The sequence below is a fragment of the Heterodontus francisci genome, unplaced genomic scaffold (genome assembly GCF_036365525.1).
Source record: "Heterodontus francisci isolate sHetFra1 unplaced genomic scaffold, sHetFra1.hap1 HAP1_SCAFFOLD_1528, whole genome shotgun sequence".
Taxonomy (NCBI): domain Eukaryota; kingdom Metazoa; phylum Chordata; class Chondrichthyes; order Heterodontiformes; family Heterodontidae; genus Heterodontus; species Heterodontus francisci.
In genome coordinates this window covers 20001-35701 of record NW_027140736.1, presented here as the reverse complement: position 1 = coordinate 35701, position 15701 = coordinate 20001, and the positions used below count along the sequence as shown (strand labels likewise).

Below are 15701 nucleotides of genomic sequence, written 5' to 3'. Positions count from 1 at the left end.
CCTTAAAAATATTCAAAGACTCTGTTTCCACTGTCTTTTGAGGAAGAGAATTCCAAAGACTCACCACCCTCTGAGAGAAACAATTTCTCCTCATCTCTCTCTTAAATGGGTGACCCCTTATTTTTAAACAGTGACCCCCTAGTTCGAGATTCTCCCACAAGGGGAAACATCCTTTCCACATCCACCCTGTCAAGACCCCTCAGGATCTTATATGTTTCAATCAAGTCGCCTCTTACTCTTCTAAACTCCAGCAGATACAAGCCTAGCCTGTCCCATCTTTCCTCGTAAGACAGCCCGTCCATTCCAGGTATTAGTCAAGTCAACCCTCTCTGAACTGCCTCCAACACATTTACATCGTTCCTTAAATAAGGAGAGCATTACTGTACACAGTACTCCAGATGTGGTCTCACCAATGTCCTGTATAGCTGAAGCATAACCTCCCTACTTTTATATTCAATCCCCCTCATGATAAACGATAACATTCTATTAGCTTTCCTTATTACGTGCTGTACCTGCATACTAACCTTTTGCGATTCATGCACTAGGACACCCAGATCCCTCTGCATCTCAGAACTCTGCAATCTCTCACCATTTTGATAATATGCTTCTTTTTTATTCTTCCCGCCAAAGTGGACAATTTCCCACATTGTACTCCATCTGCCAGGTTTTTGCCCACTCACTTAACCTATCTATGTCCCTTTGTAGCCCCCTTATGTCCTCATCACAACTAACTTTCCAACCTATCTTTGTGTCATCAGCAAATTTAGCAACCATACCTTCGGTCCCTTCATCTAAGTCGTTTATATAAACTGTAAAAAGTTGAGATCTCTGTGGTACACCACTCGTTACGTCTTGCCAACCAGAAAATGACCCGTTTATGCCGACTCTCCGTTTCCTGTTAGCTCACCAATCTTCTATCCACGCCAATGTGTTACCCCCCTACACCAGGAGCTTTTATTTTCTGCAATAACCTTTGACGGGCATCAAGTGCATTCAGGAAATCTCGTGAGCCTGTGAATGATTTCCTAATTCCCCTCCAGCAATTACGGACTCTGACCCCCACCCCACCCCTCCCCCCCTCCTCCGTCACTGACTGGTCAGAAAGACACCCTCGTCCTGCCCTGAACTCTCTCTGTCGCTCTCCCTCGATTCCCTCGAGGCGTCAGTGCCAGCCTGAAGCTCCGGAATCCGCCATGGACCTGACGCTGCTCCCGAGCACCGGGCTCCTGCTCGGGCTGTGCGGGACGCTCCTGCTGTTGCTGCTGCTGGTGGGCCCCCGCCAGCAGCGCGGGCTGCCCCCGGGGCCGAAGGGGCTGCCCCTCTTGGGGAACGCGCTGCAGTTGGACTGGCGGGCGCTACCCCGCTCGCTGATGGAGGTAGGAGAATTATAGGTTATGTCGCGCTGCGGGAGAGCCGGGCAAGGCCCACGAGCACAGCAAGACTCCGAAAGCGGCAGCGTTCCGATTGGCAGGTTGGGCCTTCGGGGCAAGGTTCTTTGTGAGGGGTGGGGGGTGGGGGGGTCACTGCAACGGGGTTAGATACAGAGTAAAGCTCCCTCTACACTCGCCTGGATTCTACGGGTTGACCATTTTCTGCCTCTCTGTCTGCTCCACAGCTGAGTGGGAAATACGGACCGATTTTCACGGTCTGGTTCGGACGCCGACCGGCCATCGTTCTCTGTGGCTCGGAGATGCTGAGGGAGGCGTTGTTGAACCACGCCGAGGCCTTCGGAGGGCGTGAACCGCTGGCGGCCGCCCAGCGGGTGACAGAAGGATACGGTGAGGTCAAGGGTCGTGGGCGGGCGTCACGCTCCGTTTCTCCCATCGCAGCCACGCTGCCCGACTCAGGACAGCCAATCGCTTTGTAGTGCCTTCCTCGTTGCTGCCAAACATGGCAACCAAGCGGTGCACAGCAAGATCCCAACAGGGGTGTTGAGTCCAGGCATAGTGCTTGGCCGCAAGGCACTGGGGAGATCCCCCCCCCCACCCCCCGACTCCCCGCAATCCCATCTCTGCTTCCAATAGCGGCCGTGGGACCTTTTACACCCACCCGAGAGAACAGGCAGGGCCCCTCGGTTTAACGTCTCGTCCCGAAAGACTGCACCTCCGACAGTGCAGCACTCCCTCAGTACTGACAGCTGGTCACAATGTCTCCGTATCTCGGGGTCCCCCGCAGGCATAACCCTGACCAACGGCGAGAGGTGGAAGCAGCTCCGGAGGTTTTCGATCGCCACCCTGCGGAATTTCGGAATGGGCAAGAAAAGTGTGGAGCAGCGCGTGGCCGAGGAGTCGCAGGCCCTGGTTTCCACGATCAAAGGCAGAAAAGGTATTTCTCCGGCTGCCCGCGTCTGCTGAATTTCAAACTTGCCAATCTGCTCCCTCACACACCCTGCCAGAGGCGGGCGGGGGGAGGGGAGGGGCGAGCGGGTAGAGGACAGCCTCGCAGAAGTTGCCCGCCGTCTTACGAACAAGGAGGGGGAGGCCCATTCAGCTCCCCACTTGAGGCTGTTACACAGGAACCGGAGGAGGCTCATTCGGCCCCGACAACCGTCCGAGATCTCTGCCCTCCTCCGATTCCGTCCTCTTGAGCGTCCCCCCCCCCCCCCACCTACCCCGATTCCCATCGCTCCGCCATTGGCGGCCTTCAACCGCCCTGTGGTGGGGGGGGGGGGGAGGCCTGAGCTCTGGAATTCACTCCCTAAACCTCTCCACCTCTCTCTCCTCCTTTAAGACATTAAGTCCTTAAAACCTCCCTGTTTGAGCCAGCTTCTGCTCGCCTGTCCCGAGGACATCCTCACGAGGCTTGGGGTCAGATTTTGTTTGGGAATCGCTCCCAGCTTGGGGATGGTTTGCCGTATTAAACAGAAATGTCAAAGTTTGTTGTTGTAGCACAAAACCCACCCCTCTTTATTGTCCCCTCCCCCCACCTCGATGAAAAGGTTGACATCCCATTATCTCTTGGGAAGTGGGATTAGTTTGGGGATTATTGATACAGGGCCATGGGGAGAGAGCGGGGCAGTGGGATTAGTTTGGGAATTGATACAGGGCTATGGGGAGAGAGCGGGGCAGTGGGATTAGTTTGGGGATTGATACAGGGCTATGGGGAGAGAGCGGGGCAGTGGGATTAGTTTGGGGATTGATACAGGGCTATGGGGAGAGAGCGGGGCAGTGGAATTAGTTTGGGGATTGATTTGGGGATTGATACAAGGCTATGGGGAGAGAGCGGGGCAGTGGGATTAGTTTGGGGATTGATACAGGGCTATGGGGAGAGAGTGGGGCAGTGAGATTAGTTTGTGGATTGATACAGGGCTATGGGGAGAGAGCGAGGCAGTGGGATTAGTTTGGGGATTGATACAGGGCTATGGGGAGAGAGCGGGGCAGTGGGATTAGTTTGGGGATTGATACAGGGCTATGGGGAGAGAGCGGGGCAGTGGGATTAGTTTGGGGATTGATACAGGGCTATGGGGAGAGAGCGGGGCAGTGGGATTAGTTTGGGGATTGATACAGGGCTATGGGGAGAGAGCGGGGCAGTGGGATTAGTTTGGGGATTGATACAGGGCTATGGAGAGAGAGCGGGGCAGTGGGGTTAGTTTGGGGATTGATTTGGGGATTGATACAAGGCTATGGGGAGAGAGCGGGGCAGTGGGATTAGTTTGGGGATTGATACAGGGCGATGGGGAAAGAGCGGGGCAGTGGGATTAGTTTGGGGATTGATACAGGGCTATGGGGAGAGAGCGGGGCAGTGGGATTAGTTTGGGGATTGATACAGGGCTATGTGGAGAGAGCGGGGCAGTGGGATTAGTTTGGGGATTGATACAGGGCTTTGGGGAGAGAGCGGGGCAGTGGGATTAGTTTGGGGATTGATACAGGGCTATGGGGAGAGAGCGGGGCAGTGGGATTAGTTTGGGGATTGATTTGGGGATTGATACAGGGCTATGGGGAGAGAGCGGGGCAGTGGGATTAGTTTGGGGATTGATACAGGGCTTTGGGGAGAGAGCGGGGCAGTGGGATTAGTTTGGGGATTGATTCAGGGCTATGGGGAGAGAGCAGGGCAGTGGGATTAGTTTGGGGATTGATACAGGGCTATGGGGAGAGAGCGGGGCATTGGGATTAGTTTGGGGATTGATACAGGGCTATGGGGAGAGAGCGGGGCAGTGGGATTAGTTTGGGGATTGATACAGGGCTTTGGGGAGAGAGCGGGGCAGTGGAATTAGTTTGGGGATTGATACAGGGCTATGGGGAGAGAGCGGGGCATTGGGATTAGTTTGGGGATTGATACAGGGCTATGGGGAGAGAGCGGGGCAGTGGGATTAGTTTGGGGATTGATACAGGGCTATGGAGAGAGAGCGGGGCAGTGGGATTAGTTTGGGGATTGATTTGGGGATTGATACAAGGCTATGGGGAGAGAGCGGGGCAGTGGGATTAGTTTGGGGATTGATACAGGGCGATGGGGAAAGAGCGGGGCAGTGGGATTAGTTTGGGGATTGATACAGGGCTATGGGGAGAGAGCGGGGCAGTGGGATTAGTTTGGGGATTGATACAGGGCTATGTGGAGAGAGCGGGGCAGTAGGATTAGTTTGGGGATTGACACAGGGCTATGCAGAGAGAGTGGGGCAGTGGGATTAGTTTGGGGATTGATACAGGGCTATGGGGAGAGAGCGGGGCAGTGGGATTAGTTTGGGGATTGATACAGGGCTATGGGGAGAGAGCGGGGCAGTGGGATTAGTTTGGGGATTGATACAGGGCTATGGGGAGAGAGCGGGGCAGTGGGATTAGTTTGGGGATTGATTCAGGGCTATGGGGAGAGAGCAGGGCAGTGGGATTAGTTTGGGGATTGATACAGGGCTATGGGGAGAGAGCGGGGCATTGGGATTAGTTTGGGGATTGATACAGGGCTATGGGGAGAGAGCGGGGCAGTGGGATTAGTTTGGGGATTGATACAGGGCTCCGGGGGATTATGTAGATAAACATGTCCTCTTCCCAGATAACCAATGATATATTGTAGGACTGGCAGATGAGTTGGTGTGAGGCGGTAATCTTTGGGATCAGTCACACTATCAGCTGTCTGTGCATTTGTTAAAGGGCAGCCATTCGATCCGTTTCCTCTATTCCGCTGTGCGGCCGCCAATGTCGTTTGCTCCATCGTGTTCGGTCAGCGTTTTGAGTATACTGACGAGAGATTCATTCACCTCCTGGGATTGATCAGTGATAACATACATCGACTGGGAGGGCCGTGGGGAACGGTGAGTGCTGCACACGCAGTCTCCAGTTCAAATCCCTCTGTCGTGTCACCGCCCCCGTCCCTCCCTATCTCTGTAACCTCCTCCAGCCCCGACAACCCTCCGAGATCTCTGCGCTCCTCCAATCCCGGAATCCTGAGCATCCCCCCACCCCACATCCCCATCGCTCCGCCATTGGCACCAGTCCCTTCAGCTACCCCTGGCGGTCCACGAGCTCCGGAATTGCCTCCCTGAACCTCTCCGCCCCTCTCTCTCTCTCTCTCTATCTCCGCCCCTCTCTCTCTCTCTCTCTCTCTCTATCTCCGCCCCTCTCTCTCTCTCTCTCTCTCTCTCTCCGCCCCTCCCTCTCTCTCTCCCTCTACCCTGTCCCCCCATCAAACACTCCCAGGACAGGGTACAGCATGGGGGGGGTGTTAGATACAGGGATGTAACTCCCTGCTGACTGAATCTGTGCTGTTACCCTGACAGTTGTACAATGCCATGCCATCGATAATGGGTTCGATTCCCGGCTTCTTCAATCAGTATGAACAGAATGGGAAGTTGCTGAAGACATTTGTCAATGTGTTAATCGAGGAACACAAGGTGGGATGGCAACCCAACTGTCCCCGAGACTACATCGACTGTTTCATCGACAAGATGGAGGCGGTACGTGGACAACCTTTCGTAGAAGACTGCCCTTCATCTCACTGCCTCCCCCACCCCACGCTCTTCCTGTATCCCTGTAAATCTTTTCCCCTTCCAATATTTATCCGATTCCCCTTTTAGAATCCAGGACCAGCATGTTCCTGTGAGGAAGAAAGACAAGTTTGGCGTGTTTCGGGAAGCTTGGCTAACACGGGATATTGTGAGCCGAGTCAAAAAGAAAAAGGAAGCATTTGTAAGGGCTGGAAGGCTAGGAACAGATGAATCATTTGAGGAATATAAAGACAGTAGGAAGGAACTTAAGCAAGGAGTTAGGAGGGCGAAAAGCGGTCATGAAAAGTCATTGACAAACCGGATTAAGGAAAATCCCAAGGCTTTTTATACATATATAAGGAGCAAGAGGGTAACCAGGGAAAGGGTTGGTCCACTCAAGGACAGAGATGGGAATCTATGTGTGGAGCCAGAGGAAATGGGCGAGGTACTAAATGAGTACTTTGCATCAGTATTCACCAAAGAGAAGGACTTGGTGGATGATGAGCCTAGGGAAGGGAGTGCAGATAGTCTCAGTCATCTCATTATCAAAAAGGAGGAGGTGTTGGGTGTCTTGTAAAGCATTAAGGTAGATAAGTCCCCAGGGCCTGATGGGATCTACCCTAAAGTACTGAGGGAGGCAAGGGAGGAAATTGCTGGGGCCTTGACAGAAATCTTTGCATCCTCATTGGCTACATGGTGAGGTCCCATATGACTGGAGAACAGCCAATCTTGTTCCTTTGTTTAAGAAGGGTGGCAAGGATAATCCAGGAAATTATAGGCCGGTGAGCCTTACGTCAGTGGTAGGGAAACTATTAGAGAGGATTCTTCGGGACAGGATTTACTCCCATTTGGAAACAAACGAACTTATTAGCGAGAGGCAGCATGGTTTTGTGAAGGGGAGGTCGTGTCTTACTAATTTGATTGAGTTTTTTGAGGAAGTGATGAAGATGATTGATGAAGGAAGGGCAGTGGATGTTATCTATATGGTCTTCAGTAAAGCCTTTGACAAGGTCCCGCATGGCAGACTGGTACAAAAGGTGAATTCACACGGGATCAGAGGTGAGCTGGCAAGATGGATACAGAACTGGCTCGGTCACAGAAGACAGAGGGTATCAGTGGATGGGTGTTTTTCTGAATGGAGGGATGTGACTAGTGGTGTTCCGCAGGGATCAGTGCTGGGACCTTTGCTGTTTGTAGTATATATAAATGATTTGGAGGAAAATGTAGCTGGTCTGATTAGTAAGTTTGCGGACGACACAAAGGTTGGTGGAGTTGCGGATAATGATGAGGATTGTCAGAGGATACAGCAGGATATAGATCGGTTGGAGACTTGGGCGGAGAAATGGCAGATGGAGTTTAATCTGGACAAATGTGAGGTGATGCATTTTGGAAGGTCTAATGCAGGTGGGAGGTATACAGTACATGGCAGAACCCTTAGGAGTATTGACAGGCAGAGAGATCTGGGCGTACAGATCCACAGGTCACTGAAAGTGGCAACGCAGGTGGATAAGGTAGTCAAGAAGGCATACGGCATGCTTGCCTTCATCGGTCAGGGCATAGAGTATAAAAATTGGCAAGTCATGCTGCAGCTGTACAGAACCTTAGTTAGGCCACACTTAGAATATTGCGTGTAATTCTGGTCGCCACACTACCAGAAGGACGTGGAGGCTTTGGAGAGGGTACAGAGGAGGTTTACCAGGACGTTGCCTGGTCTGGAGGGCATTAGCTATGAGGAGAGGTTGGAAAAACTTGGATTGTTTTCACTGGAACGACGGAGGTGGAGGGGCGACATGATAGAGGTTTTACAAAGTTATGAGCGGCATGGACAGAGTGGATAGTCAGAAGCTTTTTCCCAGGATGGAAGAGTCAGTTACTAGGGGACAGAGGTTTAAGGTGCGAGGGGCAAAGTTTAAAGGGGATGTGCGAGGCAAGTTTTTTACACAGAGGGTGGTGAGTGCCTGGAACTTGCTGCCGGGGGAGGTGGTGGAAGCAGATACGATAGCGACGTTTAAGAGACATCTTGACAAATACATGAATAGGAAGGGAATAGAGGGATACGGACCCCGGAAGTGCAGAAGGTTTTAGTTTAGGCAGGCATCAAGATCGGCGCAGGCTTGGAGGGCCGAATGGCCTGTTCCTGTGCTGTACTGTTCTTTGTGAGCTGGTATTGCGTCTGCATCCACTGTCCTTTCAGGCAGCGCGCCCAGATCCCAACAACTCACTGCATCAAATAATGTTTCCTCATTAGTTTGGGGATTGATACAGGGCTCTGGGGAGAGAGCGGGGCAGTAGGATTAGTTTGGGGATTGATACAGGGCTCTGGGGAGAGAGCGGGGCAGTGGGATTAGTTTGGGGATTGATACAGGGCTAAAGGGAGAGAGCGGGGCAGTGGGATTAGTTTGGGGATTGATACAGGGCTATGGGGAGAGAGCACGGCAGCGGGATTAGTTTGGAGATTGATACAGGGCTATGGGGAGAGAGCGGGGCAGTGGGATTAGTTTGGGGATTGATACAGGGCTTTGGGGAGAGAGCGGGGCAGTGGGATTAGTTTGGGGATTGATTCAGGGCTATGGGGAGAGAGTGGGGCAGTGGGATTAGTTTGGGGATTGATACAGGGCTATGGGGAGAGAGAGGGGCAGTGGGATTAGTTTGGGGATTGATACAGGGTTATGGGGAGAGAGCGGGGCAGTGGGATTAGTTTGGGGATTGATACAGGGCTATGGGAGAGAGCGGGGCAGTGGGATTAGTTTGGGGATTGATAGAGGGTTATGAGGAGAGAGCGGGGCAGTGGGATTAGTTTGGGGATTGATACAGGGCTATGGGAGAGAGTGGGGCAGTGGGATTAGTTTGGGGATTGATACAGGGTTATGGGGAGAGAGCGGGGCAGTGGGATTAGTTTGGGGATTGATACAGGGCTATGGGGAGAGAGTGGGGCAGTGGGATTAGTTTGGGGATTGATACAGGGCTATGGGGAGAGAGCGGGGCAGTGGGATTAGTTTGGGGATTGATACAGGGCTATGGGGAGAGAGCGGGGCAGTGGGATTAGTTTGGGGATTGATACAGGGCTTTGGGGAGAGAGCGGGGCAGTGGGATTAGTTTGGGGATTGATACAGGGCTATGGGGAGAGAGTGGGGCAGTGGGATTAGTTTGGGGATTGATACAGGGCTATGGGAGAGAGTGGGGCAGTGGGATTAGTTTGGGGATTGATAGAAGAATTTCGCCCGTGATTCACGTTGTGTTGCTCTCATGCCAGTCTGTTTACCTTTCTGCTAGGAGAAAAATAATGCAAACACGGAGTTCACACCGATGAACATGCTGATTTGTGTACTGAACCTGTTCATGGCTGGGACAGAGACCACGGCAAGGACCTTAGAATCTGGGATCCGGGCCCTCATTCAGCACCCACAGCTTCAAGGCAAGTTGTCAATAGTATACTTGGTGACAGCAATGAGGAAATACATCTCAGAACCGCTAAGCCAAGAGCACGGGGTCCCAAAAACCGAGAGATTTGCAGTTCCCGAGTTCCTCTCAGCATCCCACCAACGTCCCGAAAGTGCCAAACAGCCGATGGGGCATTCTGCGAAGTGTGGTCACCACTGTTGCACTGCAGGAAAGGTGGCAGCCGGTTTGCGCCCAGCAAGATCCCGCAGGCAGAAATGTCAAGTCCTAGAGTATATACATCTCCCTCTGACAGTGCAGCACTCCCTCAGTACTGACACCGGGGGAGTGTCGGTCTGGATGATGGAGATCAAGTCCTAGAGTATATACATCTCCCTCTGACAGTGCAGCACTCCCTCAGTACTGACACCGGGGGAGTGTCGGTCTGGATTATAGAGATCAAGTCCTAGAGTATATACATCTCCCTCTGACAGTGCAGCACTCCCTCAGTACTGGCACCGGGGGAGTGTCGGTCTGGATGATGGAGATCAAGTCCTAGAGTATATACATCTCCCTCCGACAGTGCAGCACTCCCTCAGTACTGGCACCGGGGGAGTGTCGGCCTGGATGATGGAGATCAAGTCCTAGAGTATATACATCTCCCTCCGACAGTGCAGCACTCCCTCAGTACTGACACCGGGGGAGTGTCGGTCTGGATTATGGAGATCAAGTCCTAGAGTATATACATCTCCCTCCGACAGTGCAGCACTCCCTCAGTACTGACACCGGGGGAGTGTCAGCCTGGATTATGGAGATCAAGTCCTAGAGTATATACATCTCCCTCCGACAGTGCAGCACTCCCTCAGTACTGACACCGGGGGAGTGTCGGCCTGGATTAGGGAGATCAAGTCCGAGAGTAAATACATCTCCCTCCGACAGTGCAGCACTCCCTCAGTACTGACACCGGGGAAGTGTCGTCCTGGATTATGGAGATCAAGTCCTAGAGTATATACATCTCCCTCCGACAGTGCAGCACTCCCTCAGTACTGACACCGGGGGAGTGTCGACCTGGATTATAGAGATCAAGTCCGAGAGTATATACATCTCCCTCTGACAGTGCAGCACTCCCTCAGTACTGACACCGGGGGAGTGTCGGCCTGGATTATGGAGATCAAGTCCGAGAGTATATACATCTCCCTCCGACAGTGCAGCACTCCCTCAGTACTGACACCGGGGGAGTGTCGGTCTGGATTATAGAGATCAAGTCCGAGAGTATATACATCTCCCTCTGACAGTGCAGCACTCCTTCAGTACTGACACCGGGGGAGTGTCGGTCTGGATTATAGAGATCAAGTCCTAGAGTATATACATCTCCCTCCGACAGTGCAGCACTCCCTCAGTACTGGCACCGGGGGAGTGTCGGCCTGGATTAGGGACCTCAGTTCCGCGCGGAGCTCCCGGGTATCTGGGGCTCGGTTTCACTCTGTTGGTCTGCTGTCTCTGAAATCCTTTCCTCTCTCCCCCCCCCCCCACCCCACCCCCCGCAGAGAAGATGCAGCAGGAGATGGAGGGGGAGCTCGGCCGGGACAGGACCCCGACTTACGCAGTGCGGCTGCACCTGCCCCTCTGCAACGCGGTGGTGCATGAGATCCATCGGTACGGCTGCATCGCACCAACAGCTTTGTGGCATCGAATGACACAGGACACTCAGTTCAAGGGCTTCGTCATCCCGAGGGTACGAGGATGCTGCGGAGGTGGGACAGCTGGAGAGGTCGGGGGGGGGGGGGCTCGGACAAAGATCCCGCTGAGAGGTTCAGGGAGGGAATTCCAGAGCTCGGGAGCACCCCAGGGCAGCTGAAGGCTCGGACGCCAATGGTGGAGCGATGGGAATCGGGGCTGGGGGCGGGAACGCTCAAGAGGCCCGGATCGGAGGAGGGCAGAGATCTCGGAGGGTTGTCGGGGCTGAATGAGCCTCCTCTGGTTCCTAACAGACTGAAGGTCAGGAGGGGGAGGGGGAGGGGGGGGGGACTGAATGAGATCCTCCTGTTCCTGAGTAACAGGTCCCGGGGAGTCGCCACGAGCAACCAGGGTTTGGTCACAGGAAGCGGAGGAACCTGAGGCAAGTGGGGAAGAAGGGTTTGAGAGCAGGAAAGGGGAGGATGAGGAAGGAGAGGCGGGGTCCTCCCGCCTCGTCCCAGAGGCCATGCCGATAATCTCGCTGTGTTACCCCCCTCCCTGCTCAGGACACTCTGGTCATCCCAATGATCTGCTCTGCCCTCAACGAGGAGACAAAGTGGGGCTCCCCAGGGACCTTCGACCCAGGGAACTTCCTGGACGCGGACGGGCGATTCCTCAAGAATGACGCCTTCATGCCCTTTTCGACCGGTGAGCCCAGCGGGCGGGGGAGGGGCGGGTGGCGAGGTTAGAGGCCGCCGAGCCTCGCAACGGCCTGGCAATTTGGCTAGGGCGGGCAGGTCCTACTCTTCTCCTAATCGCGACCGTGTATGTCTGCCTGAGTTAGGCAGGCGGGGACCCTCGGTTTAACAACCCATCCCGAAAGACAGCACCTTCGATAATCCAGCACTCCCTCAGTACTGGCACCGGGGGAGTGTCGGTCTGGATTATGGAGATCAAGTCCTAGAGTATATACATCTCCCTCCAACAGTGCAGCACTCCCTCAGTACTGGCACCGGGGGAGTGTCGGCCTGGATTATAGAGATCAAGTCCTAGAGTATATACATCTCCCTCCGACAGTGCAGCACTCCCTCAGTACTGACACCGGGGGAGTGTCGGCCTGGATTATGGAGATCAAGTCCTAGAGTATATACATCTCCCTCCGACAGTGCAGCACTCCCTCAGTACTGACACCGGGGGAGTGACGGCCTGGATTATGGAGATCAAGTCCTAGAGTATATACATCTCCCTCCGACAGTGCAGCACTCCCTCAGTACTGACACCGGGGGAGTGACGGCCTGGATTATGGAGATCAAGTCCTAGAGTATATACATCTCCCTCCGACAGTGCAGCACTCCCTCAATATTGACACCGGGGGAGTGTCGGTCTGGATTATGGAGATCAAGTCCTGGAGTATATACATCTCCCTCTGACAGTACAGCACTCCCTCAGTACTGACACCGGGGGAGTGTCGGCCTGGATTATGGAGATCAAGTCCTAGAGTATATACATCTCCCTCCGACAGTGCAGCACTCCCTCAATATTGACACCGGGGGAGTGTCGGCCTGGATTATGGAGATCAAGTCCTAGAGTATATACATCTCCCTCCGACAGTGCAGCACTCCCTCAGTACTGACACTGGGGGAGTGTCGGCCTGGATTATGGAGATCAAGTTCTAGAGTATATACATCTCCCTCTGACAGTGCAGCACTCCCTCAGTACTGACACCGGGGAAATGTCGGCCTGGTTCATGGAGATCAAGTTCTAGAGTATATACATCTCCCTCCGACAGTGCAGCACTCCCTCAGTACTGACACCGGGGGCGTTTCGGTCTGGATTATGGAGTTCAACTTGCTTTCTTTGATTCACAGGAAAGCGGGCATGCCTGGGAGAAGCACTGGCAATGACTGAAGTCTTCACCTTCATCACCAGCCTGGTCCAAAGCTTCAACTTACGTCCTGGCTGCTCCGAGGATCCTCCGGGGATTGGGGTCGGCCCCCTGCCATCCCACGTTCGCGCCCAACCCCGAGTTACCCTTTGAGGCTCCACCAAAGGGCGTACGGAGGGAGGGGAGCCAGCAAAAGCAAAACTAATTACACACTGAAATTCGACTACAGCAGCATCGCACCGGCCGACCACTTTTGCAACCTGTCCCCCCTGTATCTGCCAGAGTCCAAGAGAGCATTTGAGGTTCTGACACATGCCATAGGGGGAGAATAGAGTCAACAAAAAGAAACGGGGGGAAAAAAAACACGTTGAAATTCGGCTACAGCAGCATCACACCGTTCCACTTTGAGCCCTGTTCCCCCGCAGTGCCGTGTGCTCGCCAGACTCCTGGCGACTCTCGGAAGCTTGCCCCATGCCACTCAGGAGGGCTGAGGGGATGACAAAATAAAATATGGACATTCGACTGCAGAGGCATCGCACTGTCCGAACCCCTTGCGGCCAGCACCCCCGCCCGCTGTTGCACTTCATCGTCAGAATTGGACGGGCCTCTGAACATTTGGCCAGCGAGGGATCAACTGCGGCGACATCGCACTGGTCATCCTCTTCGCAACCTAATTTCCAACCCCCACCCTCGCCACACCCCCCCCCCCCCCCCAAACCCCCACAACCTACTGCGGCCTCGCATGCCCACCCGACTCCAGGAGGTCCTCTGAGCTGTCCAATAGATGTCACCCGGTAAGGAAGCAAAGAAAAAGAAAAAACAAAGAGCGGGAAATTTGACTGCAGTGGCATCACATCGGCTGAATTCTGCTCTGGTGAAGCTGGTGAGGTCTGAATATCGGTGTGGGGGGGGGGGGGGGGGCAGTGGAGTTGGCGTAATGGGTGCCAATGCCTCCAGAATCGTTTCTTCACCCCTGCCCCAACTCCTCGCAAACCCAGCTCCCAGGGGTCAAGTGATCAGTGATGCTGTTCAGCTGCCGAAGGCCTCACGATCCCCGAGTCACGGAGAAGGTAAATCAGGGACACTTTTTTAGGAATTGGAGTGGGGAGGAGAGAGTGGAAAGCGGGGTAGAACTTGGAAGGAGAGGAGAGGACTTTGGAGGAAAGGGGAGGGTTGGAGTGGTGGGAGGATAGGGGAGGGGAGAGGAGGAAAGTTGGAGGGGATAAGTGGAGAAGGCAAGGCAGTGGGATTAGTTTGGGATTGATACAGGGCGATGGGGAGAGAGTGGGGCAGTGGGATTAGTTTGGGGATTGATACAGGGCTATGGGGAGAGAGTGGGGCAGTGGGATTAGTTTGGGGATTGATACAGGGCTATGGGGAGAGAGTGGGGCAGTGGGATTAGTTTGGGGATTGATACAGGGCTATGCAGAGAGACTGGGGCAGTGGGATTACTTTGTGGATTGATACAGGGCTATGGGGAGAGAGTGGGGCAGTGAGATTAGTTTGGGGATTGATACAGGGCTGTGGGGAGAGAGCGGGGCAGTGGGATTAGTTTGGGGATTGATACAGGGCTGTGGGGAGAGAGCGGGGCAGTGGGATTAGTTTGGGGATTGATACAGGGCTGTGGGGAGAGAGCGGGACAGTGGGATTAGTTTGGGGATTGATACAGGGCTATGGGGAGAGAGCGGGGCAGTGGGATTAGTTTGGGGATTGATACAGGGCTGTGGGGAGAGAGCGGGGCAGTGGGATTAGTTTGGGGATTGATACAGGGCTGTGGGGAGAGAGCGGGGCAGTGGGATTAGTTTGGGGATTGATACAGGGCTGTGGGGAGAGAGCGGGACAGTGGGATTAGTTTGGGGATTGATACAGGGCTGTGGGGAGAGAGCGGGGCAGTGGGATTAGTTTGGGGATTGATACAGGGCTGTGGGGAGAGAGCGGGGCAGTGGGATTAATTCTGTCTTGCTCTGACAAACACCCAGCACAGACGCGATGGGCGAACGGCCTCAGCCTATTCAGTAACCTCAATGCATCTAAATCACGAGTCTGGTGCAGAGAGAGGATGCAAATTGATTCAATTGATTCAATGATCTCACTCAACGGTTAAATATTGAATAAACAAATAACGATTTGATGTTTCGTAACATTACATTCGTTCAAAGTTCAATTCTCTTCCATTAGATTTATCTCAAGCTTTTTTAACTGAGGTTGAAAGTCGGGGAGAGGTTAATGCAGAGGGAGAGAGGGTTCATTTGTCTGTGACACTTGTGAGGGGGTCCTTGTCGTGGAATAGTCTCTCTGTTTAAATTAGTCTGTCCCACTTTCCCAACCCTTAGTACTGGCACTGGGAATGTCAGTCTGGATTATGTAGCTCATGTCCTAGAGTATATACATCTCCCTCCGACCGTGCAGCACTCCCTCAGTACTGGCACCGGGGGAGTGTCGGTCTGGATTATGGAGATCAAGTCCAAGAGTATATACATCTCCCTCTGACAGTGCAGCACTCCCTCAGTACTGGCACCGGGGATTGTCGGCCTGGATTATGGAGATCAAGTCCTAGAGTATATACATCTCCCTCCGACAGTGCAGCACTCCCTCAGTACTGACACCGGGGAGTGTCGGTCTGGATTATGGAGATCAAGTCCTAGAGTATATACATCTCCCTCCGACAGTGCAGCACTCCCTCAGTACTGACACCGGGGGAGTGTCGGCCTGGATTATGGAGATCAAGTCCTAGAGTATATACATCTCCCTCCGACAGTGCAGCACTCCCTCAGTACTGGCACCGGGGGAGTGTCAGCCTGGATTATGGAGATCAAGTCCTAGAGTATATACATCTCCCTCCGACAG

General features: G+C 53.7%; 2 protein-coding genes across 2 annotated transcripts in view; one reads left to right on the top strand and one right to left on the bottom strand.

Annotated features, from left to right (window-relative positions):
* Window positions 1–15701, bottom strand: part of LOC137360561 (protein shisa-6-like) — a 49908-nt gene that overhangs the window by 28092 nt on the left and 6115 nt on the right. The gene's annotated exons all lie outside the window — the stretch shown is intronic.
* On the top strand, window positions 1092–13363 carry LOC137360563 (cytochrome P450 2B9-like). The gene is made up of 9 exons (XM_068025968.1): window positions 1092–1376; window positions 1616–1778; window positions 2176–2325; window positions 5082–5242; window positions 5708–5884; window positions 9188–9329; window positions 10840–11027; window positions 11536–11677; window positions 12838–13363. The coding sequence occupies exons 1-9, from the start codon at window positions 1194–1196 to the stop codon at window positions 13005–13007; spliced, it is 1476 nt and encodes a 491-aa protein (XP_067882069.1). The 5' UTR covers window positions 1092–1193; the 3' UTR covers window positions 13008–13363.